Consider the following 22,438-nt stretch of genomic DNA (forward strand, 5'->3'; position numbering starts at 1 on the left):
TTTCAGTATATTTTACACCGGTCACAATAGTTTATAGTAAATACACATAATCAATTCATTACTCTACCCCAGAGCAAATAACACACATAGAACCTGTACTGGAATTCTCAATGACAACACTGGGGAGTCAAACTATAGACGGCAGATGGAAGAATTGACCAGACAGGTGCCCCCCGCCCCCCCCTAGACCCCACGCGTTCTGTTGCCCGTCAGCAACTTCCTATATTCAACACCCTTGAGGAAGTTGCCGATGTGTATTGGCTATAAACTATTGTGACGGGTGTAAAATATGCTGAAAATAGCAGGTGCCCTGGGTGGGGTCTTTTTTGGGGGACCCTCCCCCTGTTTGTGCAGGTGGCCATTTGGGCCTTTTAAATGTTTTTAATTGTATTATCTGCTTTCGTATACTACTTATGTGTAATAAAATCTTTTTTTTTCTGGTATACATTGTGGGTGTGCGCTATATTGCGTATTTCTTTCTTTGTAATGTCTATATTTGATACGCACTGTAGTACCCCTTATTGATTGATGGTAGCTGAGCCCTGTTATTGTGTGTAGAGTCTTAAAGGAAAAGTCTCATGCTCAAAAACGTATCGCCTATCCAAAGGCGGGGGTCGTGACTCGCTCCTGTGCTAGCGCATGGGGGCTCCAAACAGGAGATCCCGGCGGGGCCCAGCACTCGAACCCCCCCGTGATTTAAAACTTGTCCCCTAACCTTTGGATAGAGGATACGTTTTTGAGCCTGAGACTTATCCTTTAATAAAGCATTAGTCCTTGTAGTCAAAGTTAAACGCTTCCTGTCTGTCAGAGGACTAAAGACACTCAAAATTATTCTTAAACAAGACTAAATAATTCAACAAGACTAAGTCTTGAAACAAGACTTTCTAGTGTTAGTCTGTCACACGTTAGTGAAGCTGAGCTTGAACCTGCCGCAGAATGTTTCAGAGGCGTATCCTGGAAGGATTATAATTGGGATAATACTCCCCCATTTTGTGTAAACTTGTGTTCAGGTTTTTTTTTCCTTTTTTTTTCCCCCCTTGGAACTAAAACAATAAAAAATGGTTGTAAGTGTCTATACGCCCTTTACGTTTTATCAGACTGGTTTTATCATTGTGATACTGGAAGAAAGAACGGGCGGCAACTCACTGTATATCTTCCACCAACGCTTTTATTTTTGGAGCCGCAGGTGACACCGTTGCATTAGGATAAGCAAGTGACAATTGTTTTGCTCTTCACACGCTTCCTCTTGGCACCCTAACATTGCGTCACTAGTCTACGCCTATATACATACATCATTGCGTGACAGAACGTCTTTCAGTCATGTCACCCATTACCGAAATAACTCAGGATGCCCAGTGGGAGGAGCCTTGATCCTTCTCTGGAGGGCCTGTAAATCAATTTAACAGAAAAACCACTACTTGGCTGGATAGAGCTGCACCCATGGGCAACCATCGCTGTGGACAATGTTCCTTTTGTAAAATAAACTCAGAGAGTAAATTTTTCGATAGGAGGCGTGGAATGGTCTATTAAAGAATTCATTACCTGTAAAACGAAATGTTTTCTACACAATGGTGTGCATATGTGGCATATAGGCAAGACTATATAGGCAAGACTATTTGTTGCCTATTTGAAAGGATCAGAGAACATCGTAGGTCCATAGTAAAAGGACAAGGGTGCCAGAGATTGAATGCACACATAAAGGAGGATCATCATGGCGATATTAATGTTTTACAATTTGCAGGACTGAAAACCCAAAAGATACCCCAGAACGGTGGAAATCGAAATAGAACCCCTTAACGACCACCGACGGTGACCGCGTGTCCTATCAGGTCGATTCCGGCATGTAACTGAAGCCGGGACCTGGGGCTAATAGCACGCGCTATTAACCCTTTAGATGCAGCGTTCAAAGCTTCCCGGCTGCTCAGTGGGGCTGATCAGGACCACCGCAGGTGTCACAATCAGCTAGGACGCGAACGGAGGGTCACTTACCTTCCTCCGGCGCGTCCGATCGGCGATTGATTGCTCCAAGCCTGATATCCAGCCTGGAGCAATCGACCGCCGATAACACTGATCAGTGCAAAGCTATGGCTATGGGGGCTATAACCTTGTAAAAAATAAAATAATAATAACCCTTTCCCTAATAAAAGTCCAAATCACTCCCCTTTTCCTATTTTCAATTTTTTTTAAATAAAAATAAACAAACATATGTGGTATCGCCCCGTGCATAAATGTCCGAACTATAGAAAAAAAATAGCATTAATTAAACCGCAGGGTCAATGGCGTACGCGCAAAAAAATTCCCAAATTGCGTATTTTTGGTCACTTTTTATATCATGAAAAGCGATCAAAAAGTCCGATCAATACAAAAATGGTACCGATAAAAACTTCAGATCACAGCACAAATGAGCCCTCATACCGCCCCATACGCAGAAAAATTAAAAGTTATAGGGGTCAGAAGATGACAATTTTAAACGTATACATTTTCCTGCATGTAGTTATGATTTTTTCCAGAAGTACAACAAAATCAAACCTATATAAGTAGGGGATCATTTTAATCGTATGGACCTACAGAATAAAGTGTCATTTTTACTGAAAAATTTACTGCGTAGAAATGGAAGCCCCCAAAAGTCACACAATTGTGTTTTTTCTTAAATTTCGTTGCACAATGATTTATGTAATAATTTAGTCTGCGCAGGTGTTTGTACTTAATTAGATATGGATTGGGCTGCGTTCACACCTCGTTTTCACTGTACGGTTGCCGGATCCAGCTGGGGAAGGGGGAAAACCGTGCGCTTCCATACCCCAGCCAGATCGGCGCTGAAATCAATTTACTTTGATAAGCCAACCGGAGTGAAACGGTGACTCAGGTCGGCTCATTTTTTACCCTTATCCGGTTTTGTGACCGGATCTAAAACCATAGTATACTACGATTTTTGGGTTAGAAATTCTAGTATTTAGGTTTAGCAACAATGTATTCACTATAGTATTGGTGTATAGGTGGACGGTTTTAACAACATGTAAAAAAAAAATTGTGGCACAATTTGTAAATGCCATATTGGTAGAAGCATAGATCCTACTATATTGTTCAACAGGGTCGCCAACAAATTGTAATTAACGGGCCCTTCAGAGCAGGATCGAGGCTCCTCCCACTGGGCATTAGACGAGTGTCCTAACTTACCTAGGTAATAGGTGACGCATGACTGAAAGAATATCTGTCACGCCATGATGTATGTATATAGGTGCAGACTAGTGACGTGATGTTAGTGAGCCGAGAGGAAGCGCAAAACAATTGTCGCTTGCTTATCCTAATGCAACTGTGTCACCTGCCGCTCCAAAAACAAAACCGTTGGTGGAAGTTTCTTCCAATATCATACACTTGGATTTCTATGTATATGGACTGGGCACCGCTGGTTATATACGCTGGGAGCGTGAGTAGTTTCATCATTACAGAGGAACCTGGGGGTTGTGATTCCGGAGGAGGGGGTCAATCTAAGATTGCCGTGCCAGCTAGGACTCTACTGGTCTATTATTAATTATTATATTTTGGGGAATAGTAACCACTTTCTGCTGTCTTGACAGATGAATATAAGAGTAAGGTGGCCTGTGAGGATGACCGCCTGAAGCTGACCTGTAAGAGACACACAGTCATCGCCATCTACTCCGCTACATTCGGGAGACTTCAGGGTGGTGGCCTGGAGTGTCCATTCCAGAACCAGGACATGCCTATGATAGGTAAGACTGTAGGATCCAAAATTATGTAAATTCCAGAGAGACGTTGTCATTTTTAAAGACCATTTCCTCCTAAAATAAAAAAAAATAAAAAATCTGTCATTATTTGTTGCAGTTCCTGCATTCTATTCACAAACAAGGAGGCTCAGGTTGAATGGTTAAAGGGGTACTCCGTCTTTAGATATCTTATCCCCTGTCGAAAGGATCTTCCTGCTGCAACTGGCGTTCGCTTAGAGCATTAGGTGTAGCGCCAGAGGCTTGTGACTTTGCCTACGTGCCGCTCGTGATGTCACGGTCATGCCCCCTCAATGCAAGTCTATGGGAGGGGCGTGACGGCCGTCACGCCCCTCCCATAGACTTGCATTGAGGGGGCATGGCCGTGACATCACGTGCGGGGCGTGACGTCACGAGCCTCCGCCCAGCATCGCCAGTCATCCGGCACGGAGCGAACTTTGCTCCGTGCACCGAATGTCTGGGGTGCCGCAGCAGAGATCGTGGGGGTCCCCAGCGGCGGGACCCCCGTGATCAGACATCTTATCCCCTATCCTTTGGATAGGGGATAAGATGTCTAGGGGCAGAGTACCCCTTTAAGGATACACCCATATAGGAAATTGTTGGTGCACTCTGTTACCCTAGAAGACCTTGTATTGACTGTATGATGCAGATAAGTTAAGGGCCCTTACGGAGTATATACCAGAACTTGACAGATCCCAGGGTACAGGTCAGCATGGCGACTAAGTTTTGCGGTGTCCATATTTAGTTCCTTGGCTGATTCTAAGCCCCCCTCCCCCTGTTCTGCCTGCAGCGGTTACTCCAGTATTTCAGGAGCAGATATCAGGCGACCCCTGCAGCCAATCAGCAGCCATTCAGAGCATCACAGCAGGGCTGCTTACTGGCTGCGGCAGTCACATGACACCAGAGCGCTGACTGAATACATTCAATGTTGACTACCAGAGGCACAATGGGGAATTAGTATGGGAGCACAGGCGGGAGTAAGTAAGTTACTTAAAAAAAGAAAAAAAAACACACAGGGGGGGGGCATGGGGTGAAGAAATGAGGGGACTGTAATAGCTGTGACACGGGGGAGATGAGGGGGCTGTAATAACTGATACGGAGAGATGAGGAAACATGAATGACTGTGATACCGAGAGATGAGGGGACACTAATGACTGTGACACCGAGATGAGGGGACACTGACTGTGATACGGAGAGATGAGGGGACACTAATGACTGTGACACAGAGATGAGGGGACACTAATGACTGTGATACGGAGAGATGAGGGGGACACTAATGACTGTGACACAGATGAGGGGACACGAATGACTGTGACACGGAGAGATGAGGGGACACTAATGACTGTGATACGTAGAGATGAGGAGACACTAATGACTGTGACACTGAGATATGAGGGGACACTAATGACTGTGATACGTAGAGATGAGGGGACACTAATGACTGTGATATGGAGAGATGAGGGGGACACTAATGAGGGGACACTAATGACTGTGACACTGAGAGATGAGGAAACTAATGACTGTGATACGGAGAGATGAGGGGACACTAATGACTGTGACACTGAAAGATGAGGGGACACTAATGACTGATATGGAGAGATGAGGGGACACTAATGACTGTGATACGGAGAGATGAGGGGACACTAATGACTGTGATACGGAGAGATGAGGGGACACTAATGACTGTGATACGGAGAGATGAGGGGACACTAATGACTGTGATACAGATGAGGGGACACTAATGACTGTGACACTGAGAGATGAGGGGACACTAATGACTGTGATACGGAGAGATGAGGGGGACACTAATGACTGTGACACTGAGAGATGAGGGGACACTAATGACTGTTACGGAGAGATGAGGGGACACTAATGACTGTGATACGGAGAGATGAGGGGACACTAATGACTGTGATACGGAGAGATGAGGGGACACTAATGACTGTGATACGGAGAGATGAGGGGGACACTTATGACTGTGGCACAGATGAGGGGACACTAATGACTATGATACGAAGAGGAGATGAGGGGACACTAATGACTGTGACACCAATGACTGCTCATATAACATCATGTTACGTGATGTCTGGGATGCTGGCTCCTAACTTTTTTGCTTGATTCCCAATAAGTGCGCCCAGCCCCTGTATGTACGTGGTTACATGCGGTGACAGGTCTGACCTCTGGTGAAGGTCACGGCTCAGGATTCTTGAAGCAATTATTCTAGTCCTTGTTCGGTAGAATTCGTCAATTACACTGTAACCTAAACATTACAATATTGTGTCTGCACCAATTTTGGGTGTTGACATGTCTGGTGACCTGATGTATCTTTTTGCTAATGTTTTAGCTAAATTTTCACTTGTCATGAAGTCCTAAACTAGATGAATGATTTATGTAGAGTTAACACCTCGGCTACCAAAGATGAAGTCATTTCACTAGGAGAGAAGACCATGTATGGCGCTGCTGATCTCCATAGGACAATTTAGTTAGAAATCCAACTCCTAATCTCTTTTGTTTCCTCGAATAGTTAGGGGGAGCAAATTAAACAATTCCCAACCCCCCTAATTTTAGATTTTTGGCTAACAATTTCTTCCTCCCACTTTCATATATTAATTTTTTTTTTTTATTGCCAGATTTGTATCAGGGTATATTTTAAGCAGGGAAATGTTGTACTCTTTACTGGCACCCTTTTATTTACCATATAATGTATGATGAAGCGATTACAAGATTTTGTAGGGCAAAATTCGAGAAACTGAAAATGGAATTGCGCAATTTTTTGGTGTCAATACCTTTTACTATAAAACTGACATTCTAAATTAATTCTAAGGGTCAGTAAGGTTTCAACACTACTAAATTTGGGTGCATCTTATTTTATTTAAAAAAAAAAAATACATTAAAAACGAAACTGCATCCCTTTTATTTTTTCTGGGAGGATTTTATTAAAACAAAAAAACAAAACAAAAATATATATATTTATACTTTTTAGCACATAGCATGCTGGAAGTTGTAGTTTTGCAACTGCTGGAGGTACACAGGTTGGAAAACACTGGTCTCCTGGGATAAGGAACAGTCTTCTGTGAGGAGAAGTTGTACAAGGACCTCACAGGCTTTTGGCCAGACCTGGCAAACCCATCGCTCACACATGGCCTTTATGGACAGGGTATGCTAGAAGTTGTAGTTATGCAACAGCTGGAGGCACCCTTGTTGGGAGGTACTGCTCTAGGGGAATCGACATAAAGGCCAGCAGGACCCAAACTTTGCCTAATGGACCCTATTGACTTTAATGGGGTCCATCATGTCTTAGGTATACTGTCCATTCATTTGACAAAAAGGCCTCTAGTCTAATAAGCTTCATGTGTATTTAGTTTACCGAGGTATTGCTATGATACATTGTAACAATTACACCTATTGTTCTTGTCAGAGTGCCAGTCATCCTCCGCCCTGTCGCTCATGACCAAGCGCTGCCAGGGCAGACGCACTTGTAGTGTCTACGCCAGCACTTATGAATTCGGAGACCCGTGTTATCCAGGGATCCGCAAACACCTCAATGTCATCTACACATGTGGTAAGTCGCTGGTTTTCTTCTGTCTGTAATATTTTGTGCAAAAAGATCTGCTAAATGGGCTTTGATTATTAAAAACATAATAGCGTCAAGGCTCTGAGTTATGACTTTGTCCCACCAGGGGGTGCTGTTGTAATGTTATGATGATACGTCGTATTATTTTGTTCTATCTGCTTAAAGGGGTACTCCGCTGCTCAGCGTTTGGAACAAACTGTTCCGAACGCTGCAGCCGGCGCCGTGAGCTTGTGACTTCATAGCCCCGCCCCCTCAATGCAAGTCTATGGGAGGGGGTGTGACAGCCGTCACGTCCCCTAACATAGACTTGCATTGAGGGGGGCGGTGCTATGTCACAAGCTCCAGCGTTTGGAACAGTTTGTTCCAAACGCTGAGCAGCGGAGTACCCCTTCAAACCTTTTCATCTTTTTAAACAAAGCTTTAATCTTTCAGGGTCTCTGTGCTGACACCCCCACCAATCTTTAACTATAGCAGGGAGAAGCGTGGGTTGTGCGCTTCACTCCCCATCTTGATCTGACTGCAGTAAACCAGCTCAATTATGTCAATGAAGCCCATGGCTTGAATTGAACGGAGGCCTTGATAGGACAAAAAGCGTACCTGTCGGATCACAGAAAAAAATAATGCTTCTATGTTACTCACTAGGTCATGCAGATTTTGTGTCTAGCTTCTGTATATGGCTCACAAATCTCTGTTCTGCTGCTAACTCATTCTGACATCCACTGGTCAGGAAGGGGTGTGTCCAAGAAAGTACTGAGCCCACCCTCATCATGCATTCACTTCCTCATAGTCTGCTTTGCTGGGTCTCTTCATCCAATCACTGCAGGCTGCTCCGTAACCGCCTCCTCTCTTTCATGCTGCAGTCTGATAGAACAGGAGTGAGCACAGAGGCGTGCTAGTCATGCCCTGTGTCCTTTAAGAGGTTATTTTGAGTAAATGTTTCCTTTTTAGGGGGTTTTGCATAATAATAAAAAAAAAATTATATAGCGGCTTTCTTCCAAAAACAGCGCCGCACCTGTCCTCAGGTTGTGTGTGGTATTACAATTCTGCTCCGGTCACTTCAATGGAACCTAAGCTGCAATACCACACACAACCTGAGGACAAGAGTGGTGCTGTTTTTGGCGTTTATATAGTTATTATTTACTACTTTTTTTTTTGTATATATTAACACACTGGTCCAAATGTACCGTATTTTTCGCCGTATAAGACGCACTTTTTCTTCCCCAAAACTGGGGGGGGGGGGGTTGGTGCGTCTTATACGGCGAATACACACTTATCTGGGCGGTCCCTGCGGCCATCAATGACCGGGACCTGCTGCTAATACAGGACATCACTGATCACGGTGATGCTCTGTATTAACCCTTCAGACGCGGCGATCAAAGCTGACCGCCGCGTCTGAAGCAAAAGTGACAGTAACCCGGCTGCTCGGTCGGGCTGTTCGGGAGCGGCGCGGTGAAATCACGGCATTACGAACAGCTGACAGGACACCGGGAGGGACCTTACCTGCCTCCTCGGTGTCTGCTCCGTGCCGGGATCCCCTGCATGGCGGCGCTCTCCTTCGACGTCATTCCGTCGTCGCGCACGCGGTCCCATCATCTAATAGGAGCGGCGTGCGTAGCGACGTGATGACTGCGACGGAGAGCGTGGATCCTGCGGAAGAAGACTCCCGGAGCGTCTGGGACACCCCGGGGACGTGGCGACAGCGATGGAGCGACATCCAGGGCAGCGGTGACGGGTCCGTAGAGGTGGGGACACGTGAGTATTACCTCCAACCAGTGGTCTTCAATCTGCGGACCTCCAGATGTTGCAAAACTACAACTCCCAGCATGCCCGGACAGCCGTTGGCTGTCCGGGCATGCTGGGAGTTGTAGTTTTGCAACATCTGGAGGTCCGCAGGTTGAAGATCACTAGAGATGAGCGAACTTACAGTAAATTCGATTCGTCACGAACTTCTCGGCTCGGCAGTTGATTACTTTTCCTGCGTAAATTAGTTCAGCCTTCAGGTGCTCCGGTGGGCTGGAAAAGGTGGATACAGTCCTAGGAGACTCTTTCCTAGGACTGTATCCACCTTTTCCAGCCCATCGGAGCACCTGAAGGCTGAACTAATTTACGCAGGATAAGTCCTCAACTGCCGAGCCGAGAAGTTCGTGGCGAATCGAATTTACTGTAAGTTCGCTCATCTCTAAAGATCACTGTTGGGTGCAGAATCTTTTTTTTTTTTCTAGATTTTGCACCTTTTAAAATTGGGTGCGTCTTATATGCCGGTGCGTCCTATAGGGCGAAAAATACAGTATACAGTATTAAATATCATTAAAATAAGCATTCCTTTTTATATTATTTTTTTGGAAGTATGAAAAACTAAATCCCACTGTAAATTAAAGAGAGAAAAAAAAAAAAAACAGTAAAAAGGTAAAATACCCCATAAGGAATTTCTGCAACTTTTCAGTAATGACCGAATGCATTTCACACAATACCTAATGACTTGCAGACATGGGGAGGATGGCGTGCCTGTAATGTGTGTGCTTCTGTATGGGAATGAATGGGTGTAATGTGTAAGACTATCCTCCGCTGACCTCCACATTCACTCTGCTCGGCTCTCAGACTGTTTGTTGACTGTGCAGAAATGATCCCCTCTTAGTGGTGTAAAGATGGCGGGCAGCTGTCAGCGGATCATGTTAACAACATATTTACACCTGTCCCATCTGGGCCTGGTATGTTATGAGCAGCGGCTGAAAACCTATCTGTCTGTGTGGGAGTCTATGATCCCAGCATGGGCACCTCCTGGAGACATGGTTCAAAGGCTGAGGATCTAAACCTTGGCGAGATCCTCTTCATCTCGGAGTTCCTTCGCATGCTGAATACACCAACATATAGAAATATCTCTATGTATACAGTACGTGGAGAGCATGCTGCCAAGGTTCAGATCCTCAGCTGGTGCACTAGGTCTCCAGGAGGTGCCAAGCTGGGATTATAGCCTTGACTTGCTTTCATGTAATTTTATTCCAGTAGGGGGTTCTTGGCACGGAAGCATTGATAGAGTATTCAGGCTGATGAAGTAATGGCACATTACTAAAATGTCATAGCTTGGACATGAATAGAAATGTAGAGGATGTAGATGATAAATCTATAACCATAATCTCTCCCCTGAAGATGCCTGTAGGGTGGTGAAACATGTTGGGGTTGCATTAATTACATTAGGTTTCTGCAGTACATGTACACTGCAGGTGCTCGTAGATATATCTGACTTTAGGCAGTGTTAAACATAATTAATTCACATAGGACTTTAACAATTGTTATAAGATCCCCGTCCCTCCCCCCCCCCCCCTTCTCTCTCACCCTTCACTGGATCTAGTGTTTGTGAGGCACCATAATAATATAAAGTTTCCCCGAAGATAAGCTGACTACAGGATCTGCCACGATTGGCTATAATCAGGGGCAGTACTTAACAGCAAGTGTTTAATTTTTCTACAGTGCCTCCACAGGTTGTATTTAGTATTACAATTTCAATTATTATTTTGTCCTCCAAAGTGAGAAACACTCTCTGTAGATGCTGTGTACTTACTGAAAGGAGAGTGTGTAGAAGCTCCCCTCCGAGGGGGGCGCCACCTGCAGCCCAGAAACGACGTTTGGAACATTTACTTTCGAGCGCTGCCCAGTGGAGTACCCCTGCCATCTACTTAATGGCACCTCCACGCCTACGCTTTGTCCAGCGCTTTATACCACTTCTAATGAAAGGAACACACTGCCTGCTGCTTGTATAGCTGGCGGATAATTCTCCACTGGATGAATGGCCTCTCCATCTATTATCTGTGCGCTGTTTAGGTAATTGGATCATATTCCTATAAACACACACTAGTCAGCCATACGAAGGCTTAGTACAGAGGAGGTGGAATAGAACCTGCTGCACACACATGGATTTACAATACTATTGATAATGTGGCTTAGGTACAGCAGAGGTTTTGGTGGTAAGCGTGGGCCTGGCGTTAAAGCAGACCTGTCAATGGGTTTTTAGGATTTATAGTATCCTTTTTAGGAAATAAAGGGCATGGCTGTATAGGGCCTTTGACCTTGAATTTGTCATGCCTCTCATTTAGATAATTGACCTCTCCAGCGTCAAGATGAGTTTACAAAGATATTGAAATTAGGCTTTGGAGCCCACTTGGTTTTACCCTCGGCCATTGGAGCCCACTGGGTGTTCTCGAACACAGATCAGCCCTTCACCTGTTAGTCACTCCCATCTCAACCCCCCCATTGTACTGTAATCCAGCCTAGTGGCTGTCAATGGGAAGGTAGTAGAGGTGATGACCGGCACACCGACGGGAGGGACTAATAGGGGAAGGGCTGGAGAATACCCAGTGGGCTCCAATGGCCGAAGGTAACACCAAGTGGGCTCGAAAGCCTACTTTCAATATCATTTTAAACTCCTCTTGACGCTGGAGGGGGTCAATTATCTAATGAGAGGTATGACAAATTCAGGGTCAAAGACCCTATACAGCCATGCCCTTAAATGGGTACTCTCATTAATATTTTTTTCATTAAATACATTTATATCAGCTGACTGTATGTAATCTCTTATATGGTCTGTAGTGATAATGATGGGGGTTGTTGTCAGTTATATTAGGTGACTGACAACAACCCCCATCATTACCACTACAGACCATATAAGAGATTACATACAGTTATATCAGGGGACTGACAACAACCCCCATCATTACCACTACAGACCATATAAGAGATTACATACAGTTATATCAGGTGACATCTTCTCTGATCGAGGTCGGTCACCTTTTTCTTCTCCAGCTCAGACCCCATGATTTCTTCCGGCTACAACTCAACTCTGGAGAACATGGTGGCTCCTGTAGCATGGCTTCCTCTTCCTCTGCACTCCGGTGTCTGACGTCACCCGTGCGTCGGAGCACAGAGGAAGAGCTCTGCCCGACCTCTTGCGTTTGCTGGCTAAATGTAGCCAGCGAGCACGAGTGATTGACAGGGTGAACTTCGCACCGAGCTCCACATTTAACTGTAGATGCAGTTCCGTGGGGGCCGATCCGGTACGGCGGGGAATCACCGCAAAAGTGGGAATGTCCTGCAGGATCTGGGATGGTTGGGAGGTAGGCGATAACTAATGACAGTCGTCTGTGGGCATCAAACTGTGGCTGTTGCTAAACTACAACTCCCATCATATGTATAACAGCAGCTGAGCGTTGTATTTTATTACACACTACTGGTCCCAATCCCAGGTGGGATGTGTAACGACTCTCCAACAATGGAATGAGAAGGTGTTGTAATAACCTTGCGCACAGTCCTCCATTGACTCCTTTCCCAGATGTATATACAGTTTACAGGTCAGACACTGGATCCTCCACCGACCATCTGCCAGGACGCTATAGACGCCCACATGCTTCGCCTTGACTCACACAATGGAGCATTTACATTACTCAATCTGCGTCACCCAGATCAAAGGCACCTGTGCCCTCGCCAGTACCGCAGCGCTCACTTCCCATAAACCGTGAACTGATACTGTGCTGTGTAAAGCCATTGTTATGAAAAGCATATGTGGGGGGTGGGGGCCTTGCATAGTTCATACCAATTGAGGATTACAGTAAATAATGAGTAGATTTCCAGCGTTATGACACATCTCATGTAGATTCCTCTGCGGTCGTGTGATACATTAGTCACTTTATTTATTTTTTGATCTGGCCCACAGTACTTGTAGATTTTCTACTTCTATTACAACACGTATACCCCCACCCAGGGGTGCACAGTGAAGGCCCTATAGTATGGTCAGACTGATCAGTGATAGACAGAGGTCTATGGCAGGACAGGTTATGGGAAACTGGTGCCAGATCACCACCAATCCATATTGGCAGCCTGTACATCGCTCTATGGTCTGATACCTGTAGAACAGGGTCTTTCCTATGGGGCAGTAATGTGTCAGCTATGAGTGATATCAGTTTATTAAAAACATTGGGGGGGAAGGAAACATTGGGACAATTTAAAAAAAACGCCTCCCCAAATCTGCCACTCTTGGACGGGCTGCACCAACAGGATTTCCCCCAAAAAACTGGATTGTTTAAAACGTCAGCAGTATCGATCACTCACTCTCTAGCAACATTTGCGACTCTAGGAAGAACAGAAAATTGCCCCCAGTATGAGGATAAACACCCTCCCATTAGGTAGGCTATCCCTCTCTTATTAGGCAGAGGGCCCCACTAGGCAGGTAACCCCCCCCCCATAAGGTAGATGCCCCCAGTGGGTACATATTCCCTCCCCCTCCCATTAGATAGAAGCCCCTAGTAGATAGGCAGATAATTGCCTCCCCCCCCCCCATTTCCCTATAGGGTAGATATCCACAGTAGGTAGGTAATTATTATTATTTTTTCCCCTCCCTCTAAAAGTTCTACTTTCCTTCCATCCGATCCGGAGTCCAAGCCCTTTGCAACCTCCGTTTCATCACGCGTAGTCCTCAGGACCATCGCATTTTACCATCAACAAGCTGCAGGAGGTCACACAGACTTCACACCTCAGTCCTGCACCACTGCATTACAGAAGCAGGAAGTCTTATTAACACCCAGACTTCCTGCTCCTGTACAATACTCAGTGGGGATGCGTACACGGTTCATTTTACATTGTTAGGGTCTATTTCCATGTAAAGTATTCTGCACAGATTTGATGCGCAGGATTTCCAGCTGTGTTCAGTCATTCAGTTTAAAATCTGCAGCAGAAAATCCTGTGCATCAAATCTGCGCAGAATACCGTACGTGTGAATAGACCATTAAAGGGGCAAGTGAGGCGTCCGCTGCTGCACACAAGGCCCGTGCCTCGCTCTCCTCACCCTAGCTATGGCCTTACTTACAGTATGATCACTTGCTATATTTTACCCCATTGGAAAAGCCATTCCCAATTAATATGGCAGGCCCCCTCCTGCTTTTGGGAAGTTTTCCATGTAGTCCAGGAGCTGTATAAACCACCTGTTGTACCCCACAATGAAGCATAGTATAGCCGACAGTTCAGCACCATCTTTACACCAGGGCCTCGAACAATGACTCTCTTAGATGTGACCAATGTAGACAATGTGAGGAGGGAAGATGGATGTCTGTGGAGGACTCTGCTCCGGGCTCTTGCTTTTCCTCAGCAAAAGAAATGTAAAGAGAAGATTCAGAGGACTGGTCACGATGATTTAAAGAGTACCCGTCATATTAAAAAAAAAATAATAATTTTGTTGGATCCATCACTCAGTACCTAATCCTGACCATGTACATCTAATTTTCATGTGTCTAGCACCTTTATTTATTTTTTTATTACACTTTTAATTTAGCTCACTAGTCTGAATTCCTCTCAAAGGGAGGAGGCGTGGCCTCACTGTGCAGGTCTCCGCCCCCTCCCTCAGTATGCTGTCTGCTCACATCTCCCCTGGTATTAGCAAAACTACAACTCCCAGCTTCTCCTCACTGACAGTAGCGGGACACAAGATGACAGTGGGAGGATTTTTCCTCCAGCCCTGCGCTCACAGCTGTCAATCAAGGAAGTGTGTCCATGACATAGGTGATGATGCATGGACACAGCAGGACTAGTATGTGTCCAAGCAGGCAGGGGGGGGCAGTTGTTTGACTGGCTTTTTCAGGATGAAATACTGAAAATGTTCTAATGAAAGCAATTGCAAAACCTATTGGTTATACATGCTTTACAACATATCAAAAGTTTTTGTATCTGACAGTGCCCATTTAAGACTCCTTTTTGACACCATGGCGGTCAGAGTTTAGGGGCCCCAAAAATGTAGGAAAAACGAAGCCATGTAAATAATGCAAAGAAATGAGAAAGAGGGTGCAGCTCTAAAGAATCATACAATACTAGAGAATAACCCAGTCTTTGCCAACCAGGGTGCCTCCAGCTGTTACAAAACTACAACTCCCAGTATGCCCGGACAGCCTTTGGCTGTCCGGGCATGCTGGGAGTTGTAGTTTTGTAACAGCTGGAGGCACCCTGGTTGGAAAACACTGGCATAGTCTCTGGAGCGGCCGTCTCCAAACTGTGCCCCCTCCTGACATGCCCAGACAGCCATTGGCTTTCTGCAGACATTCTGATTAATTTGTTGTCGTCCCCCCCCCCCCCGCCCTTGCATTTGGCTCCTTGGGGCCCATTTGCACTATGTATTTGCAGAGCGGAATTTATTTAGTAGTCTTGACTCCTTAGCGCAGGGACATAGCCACCCAGGTCCGGATACAACTGCTACCCAGGGACATGCACACACAGACTCAAAAGGGGGCTTGAGCCCCTGCCCTTTGAATGCACCTACTCTATAATGCCCTCACTGATTGGGACCTGCAGGTCCTATTCAGCTGACAGAACTGCCGGAGGTCCCTTGATTCAGAAATTGTGAGGTGTTTAACGTCTGGAAATTTTTTTTTAACCCCTTAACGACCACGGACGTAAATGTACGTCCTGGTTTGGCGGGACTTCCCGCACCAGGACATACTTTTACGTCCTGTGTATGACTGCGACCATCGGAACAGTGCTCACGTCATACACGGCAGGTTCCGGCTGCTAGTAGCAGCCGGGGACCCGCCGGTAATGGCAGACATCTGTGATCGGCATCTGCGGCAGTGCGGCACTTTGAATGGATGATCTGAACGTTCACAGTGCTGCCGCGGCGATCCGATCATCTAGTATGGCGGCCGGATGTCTCCTCACCTGGCTCCGACAGTCTCCCGGGGTCTTATGCTCTGGTCTGAGATCGAGCAGACCAGAGCAGAAGATCACCGATAATACTGATCAGTGCTGTGTCCTATACATAGCACTGAACAGTATTAGCAATCAAATGATTGCTATGAATAGTCCCCTATGGGGACATAAAAAGTGTAAAATAATAGTTGAAAAAATGTAAAAATAAAAAGTAAAAAAAGTTAAAAATCCCCTCCCCCAATAAAAATGAAAATTCTGTTTTTCTCATATTTGGTATCGCCGCGTGCGTAAATGTCCGTACTATCAAAATATAATGTTAATGATCCCGTACGGTGAATGGCGTAAACGTAAAAAATAACAAAGTCCAAAATGCTGCTTTTTTGGTCACATTTTATTTGAAAAAAAAATTATAAAAAATTATCAAAGTTTTATATATGCAAATGTGGTATCGATAAAAAGTACAGATGACGGCGCAAAAAATGAGTCCTCCTATCGCCCTATATACGGAAAAATGAAAGTTATAGGTGGTCAAAATAGGTGATTTTTAGATTACTGATTTTGTACAAAAAGTTTTAGATTTTTTTATTTTTTTAAGCGGTACAAAAATATAAAAGTATCTAGTCATGGGTATCATTTTAATCGTATTGAACCACAGAATGAAGAACACATGTCATTTTTACCGTAAAGTGTACAGTGTGAAAACAAAAGCCTCCAAAATGTGCAAAATTGTGGTTTTCATAAAAATTTCCTCCCTAAATTTTTTTTATTTTTTTGGGTACGCCGTACATTTTATGGTAAAATGAGAGGTTTCATTGCAAAGGACAATTTGACACGCAAAAAACAAGCCCTTATATGGGTCTGTAGATGGAAATATAAAGGAGTTATGGATTTTAGAAGGTGAGGAGGTAAAAACGAAAACGCAAAAATAAAATTGGCCTGGTCCTTAGGGTTAAAATGGGCTTGGTCCTTAAGGGGTTAAAAAATTTTTTTTTTTTAAATTAAAAGTGCCCCCCTTTTTTTTTTTTTTTTTTTTTTTTTTTACTTGAGCCCTTGCCCCCCCAAAAAAAAATGTCTGTGCACGTCCCTACTGCTACCTCTGCTTTCTTATCATTAATGGGGGAAGGATCAAATACTGTGCAAAAAAAATAATCTGTTTGTGCTATACATTAGTCCGTCCACTAGATGGTGCTGTGGAGCAACAAAGTAATTTTTCTTGGCGCTTTCCCCTGCTGTAGTCTGGATGTCAGAGCTGTCTTGCTGATTCACCCTTTCTACACAATACAAGCATAGACATGGGGTCAGGAGCCTGGAGGGACAGATATTCCTTTCCTAGTCAGCTCTTCCTGGCCCGGACACATGCGGGTTATATGTGGAGGAAAGGATTAGAGTTCCTGAAAATAAAGCAGAGTTTCTGGCCCACGGGCATTGCAGTTGCTTGTACATGTCAGTGAAGCTTTCTTATGATATCTAGATATAATGCAGCTATGTACATTATCCTCTTAACACTATGCGGGAAGTAAGATCTGGTATAAAGGGGCTCACGTGAGAAAGTGTAAGTACAGACAGGTGGGATGAGGCCTATCATAGTACAACAACCCCATATACATTCCCATAGAAATATACATACAAATGCCTTGTTATATTGTTCTCTGAAGAATCTGTCACCAAATATCTTCATTTTATAAGTGATTTCAGCGCTGTGATCTCAAGCCTATGAATCTCCGAGCACAGTTTTATAGTTTATGTACAGATACAAAACCTAATATCGGTGTACATACATTACATTACTTATCCTGTACTGATCCTGAGTTATATCCTGTATTATACTCCAGAGCTGTACTCACTATTCTGCTGGTGAGGTCACTGTGTACATACATTACATTACTTATCCTCTACTGATCCTGAGTTATATCCTGTATTATACTCCAGAGCTGTACTCACTATTCTGCTGGTGGGGTCACTGTGTACATACATTATATTACTTATCCTGTACTGATCCTGAGTTATATCCTGTAATATACCCCAGAGCTGTACTCACTATTCTGCTGGTGAGGTCACTGTGTACATACATTATATTACTTATCCTGTACTGATCCTGAGTTATATCCTGTATTATACTCCAGAGCTGTACTCACTATTCTGCTGGTGGGGTCACTGTGTACATACATTATATTACTTATCCTGTACTGATCCTGAGTTATATCCTGTATTATATTCCAGAGCTGTACTCACTATTCTGCTGGTGGGGTCACTGTGTACAAACATTACATTACTTATCCTGTACTGATCCTGAGTTATATCCAGTATTATATTCCAGAGCTGTACTCACTATTCTGCTGGTTGGGTCACTATGTACATACATTACATTACTTATCCTGTACTGGTCCTGAGTTATATCCTGTATTATATCCCAGAGCTGCACTCAATATTCTGCTGGTGGGGTCACTGTGTACATACATTACATTACTTATCTTGTACTGATCCTGAGTTATATCCTGTATTATGCTGCAGAGCTGTACTCACTATTCTGCTGGTGGGGTCACTGTGTACATACATTACATTACTTATCTTGTACTGATCCTGAGTTATATCCTGTATTATACTGCAGAGCTGTACTCACTATTCTGCTGGTGAAGTCACTGTGTACATACATTATATTACTTATCCTGTACTGATCCTGAGTTATATCCTGTATTATACTCCAGAGCTGTACTCACTATTCTGCTGGTGAGGTCACTGTGTACATACATTACATTACTTATCCTGTACTGATCCTGAGTTATATCCTGTATTATACTCCAGAGCTGCACTCACTATTCTGCTGGTGGGGTCACTGTGTACATACATTACTTATCCTGTACTGATCCTGAGTTATATCCTGTACTATACTCCAGAGCTGTACTCACTATTCTGGTGGTGAGGTCACTGTGTACATACATTATATTACTTATCCTGTACTGATCCTGAGTTATATCCTGTATTATACTCCAGAGCTGTACTCACTATTCTGCTGGTGAGGTCACTGTGTACATACATTATATTACTTATCCTGTACTGATCCTGAGTTATATCCTGTATTATACTCCAGAGCTGTACTCACTATTCTGCTGGTGGGGTCACTGTGTACATACATTATATTACTTATCCTGTACTGATCCTGAGTTATATCCTGTATTATACTCCAGAGCTGTACTCACTATTCTGCTGGTGAGATCACTGTGTACATACATTACATTACTTATCCTGTACTGGTCCTGAGTTATATCCTGTATTATATCCCAGAGCTGCACTCAATATTCTGCTGGTGGGGTCACTGTGTACATACATTACATTACTTATCTTGTACTGATCCTGAGTTATATCCTGTATTATGCTGCAGAGCTGTACTCACTATTCTGCTGGTGGGGTCACTGTGTACATACATTACATTACTTATCTTGTACTGATCCTGAGTTATATCCTGTATTATACTGCAGAGCTGTACTCACTATTCTGCTGGTGGGGTCACTGTGTACATACATTACATTACTTATCCTGTACTGATCCTGAGTTATATCCTGTATTATACTCCAGAGCTGTACTCACTATTCTGCTGGTGAGATCACTGTGTACATACATTACATTACTTATCCTGTACTGATCCTGAGTTATATCCTGTATTATACTCCAGAGCTGTACTCACTATTCTGCTGGTGAGGTCACTGTGTACATTCATTACATTACTTATCCTGTACTTATCCTGAGTTATATCCTGTATTATACTCCAGAGCTGTACTCATTATTCTGCTGGTGAGGTCACTGTGTACATACATTACATTACTTATCCTGTACTGATCCTGAGTTATATCCTGTACTATACTCCAGAGCTGCACATCCCCCCCCCCCCCCCCCAGGCCCTTTCATGTTTCACCATTTACAAGATAACACTAATGAAATCTGATGGAATCTCCTGCTTCAGCTTTATCTCTTATGATCTTTTGCTGCCTAATCTTTCTTGCTGGTTCCAGTAAATATAATCCATTGTGAAGGGTAACGTTATTGCCTGTGTGAGACAATCTGGGGCACGGAGTGGAGGCAGATCTGACCCCCTTCTCACCACCATCGGCAAGAGTGTCTCCTACTCCGGAGGACCCATTGCTGCCATGGATTACTTAGAATATCCATTGATTTCAATGGGCCTCCTCGTGTAATGCTTTAATTTCCCCTGTGGTGGCGATGTAGGAGATGAGAACACTTGGTCACCAAGAGTATCTCCTGCTCTGGAGGACCCCGTTCATAACAAGGATTACATAGAATATGGATTTACAATGGGCTTTTGTGTAATACCTTATTTAGCCTGTAGTGGCAATGTAGGGAATGGGAACACTTGGTGCTGGATTTCATAAAGTAGAACCATTTTTTTTTTTTTTTATTGTACTATGTACTCTACATACAATGGGGAGATTTATCAAAACCCGTGTAGAGGACAGGTTGACCGGTTGCCCATAGCAACCAATCAGATCGCTACTTTCATTTTGAAAAGAGCCTCTGAAAAATGAAAGAAGCGATCTGATTGGTTGCTATGAGCAACTGGTCAACTTTTCCTCTAAACAAGTTGTTATAAAATCTCCCATCGATTACTATATGACATGTAGTTGGAGATGCCTTAAAGCGGTGGTCTTCAAACTGTGGCCCTCCAAATGTTGCAAAACTTCAACTCCCAGCATGCCCGGACAGCCGTTGGCTGTCCGGGCATGCTGGGAGTTGAAGTTTTGCAACAGCTGGAGGGTCCACAGTTTGAAGACCACCGCTTTTAAAGGGTACCTGTTAATTTAAAGGGACTCATTTCATGTTTGGTGGTCATGTTGCCAAGTTCCATGCCCCCATGAAGCCATCCCCTTCCAAACTCTTCAGGGAGGTCATTACTAACGGTCGGTTCACACAACGTTTTTCAAGTACATATCCCGTATACGTTTTCACTGGAGATGAGCGAACTTACAGTAAATTCGATTCGTCACGAACTTCTCGGCTCGGCAGTTAATGACTTATCCTGCAAATATTAGTTCAGCTTTCAGGTGCTCCGGTGGGCTGGAAAAGGTGGATACGGTCCTAGGAAAGAGTCTCCTAGGACTGTATCCACCTTTTCCAGCCCACGGGAGCACCTGAAAGCTGAACTAATTTATGCAGGATAAAGTCATCAACTGCCGAGCCGAGAAGTTCGTGATGAATCGAATTTACTGTAAGTTCGCTCATCTCTAGTTTTCATTATTGAAAACGTATGGAACCATATTGAAAACCATATACATAGACAAAAAATTGAAAACCGTATGCATCCGGTTGCGTACGGTTTGCTTGCAATACGGTTTTCTCCCGTACTCAAAACTGTAGTTGACCACGGTTTTGTCTCCGGTTTAAAGACCGTACAGCAACCACATGCGATGGACCTCAATGGGAAACGCGCATGTATACGGTTCCATACGGGAAACCGTATTCGGTTTTTACTTTGCTTATGTGCATTTGCATCCTAAAGTCCCCACCCAAGACCCCTCCCATTAAAAATGGATAAAAGTTTCAAAAAACACATATATATATATATATATATATATATATATATATATATATATAATTTTTATTTTATTTTATTTTTTTTTTTTTATAAAAGCGGACGGAACTGTATGAACTTTAAAAAACTGTATACGGTTTAAAAACTCATACGGTTTACTTTTTCTCATACTGTTCCGTCATTTTTTTTGCCATAATGTTTTCTTTAGAAAAACTGATTGAAAACAGTATGGCAAAAAACGTGATGTGAACCCAGCCAAATTCTGGGACATTTCTTTTCAGATGTATGTCCATTCAGTCTTGAATTACAGTCGGCTTTCCAGTTCTCCCTTTAAAGTGTGTGAGGTTGAGGTCTGGGATTTTCCAAACCAAATCCAGCAAATCCATTTTTCATGGCTTTTTTCTTCTTCTTCTTCTTCCCGCGTACATATTCATGGCACGGTGGTCATGCAGAAACAGGAAAATGGCCTTCACGAAACCCTGACCACAAAGGTTGGAAGTTTGCAATTCTCTGAAACCATGTGATGTAATATGACTTCACTTGTATGGAACGAAGGAGCCCGGTCCAAACCATGAAAAATAGCCCAATACAATCTTTCCTTCTGCGAAGAACTTTTAGTTGACGTTAAACAGGCAGGAGGCCATCTTCCTGTATCCAACAAACCCTCGCTGATTCACTTGACATGTAGTCATTTTAGAGGGGTACTCCGGTGGGAAACCATTTTTTTTTTTTTAAATCAACTGGTGCCAGAAAGTTAAACAGATTTGTAAATTACTTCTATTAAAAAAAATCTTAATCCTTCCAGTACTTATCAGCTGCTGTATGATCCACAGGAAATTGTGTAGTTCTTTCCAGTCTTGACCACAGTGCTCTCTGCTGACACCTCTGTCAGTCTCGGGA

General features: G+C 43.9%; 1 protein-coding gene across 2 annotated transcripts in view; it reads left to right on the top strand.

Moving 5' to 3' along the window:
• Window positions 1–22,438, top strand: part of EVA1A (eva-1 homolog A, regulator of programmed cell death) — a 370,201-nt gene that overhangs the window by 204,610 nt on the left and 143,153 nt on the right. For both annotated transcript variants that reach the window (XM_056563857.1, XM_056563858.1), the window contains exons 4-5: window positions 3,579–3,731; window positions 7,162–7,305. In XM_056563857.1, the coding sequence (XP_056419832.1) occupies window positions 3,579–3,731; window positions 7,162–7,305 (297 nt within the window). The remainder of the gene's footprint in view (window positions 1–3,578; window positions 3,732–7,161; window positions 7,306–22,438) is intronic.

Source organism: Hyla sarda, chromosome 3 (genome assembly GCF_029499605.1).
Source record: "Hyla sarda isolate aHylSar1 chromosome 3, aHylSar1.hap1, whole genome shotgun sequence".
Taxonomy (NCBI): Eukaryota; Metazoa; Chordata; class Amphibia; order Anura; family Hylidae; genus Hyla; species Hyla sarda.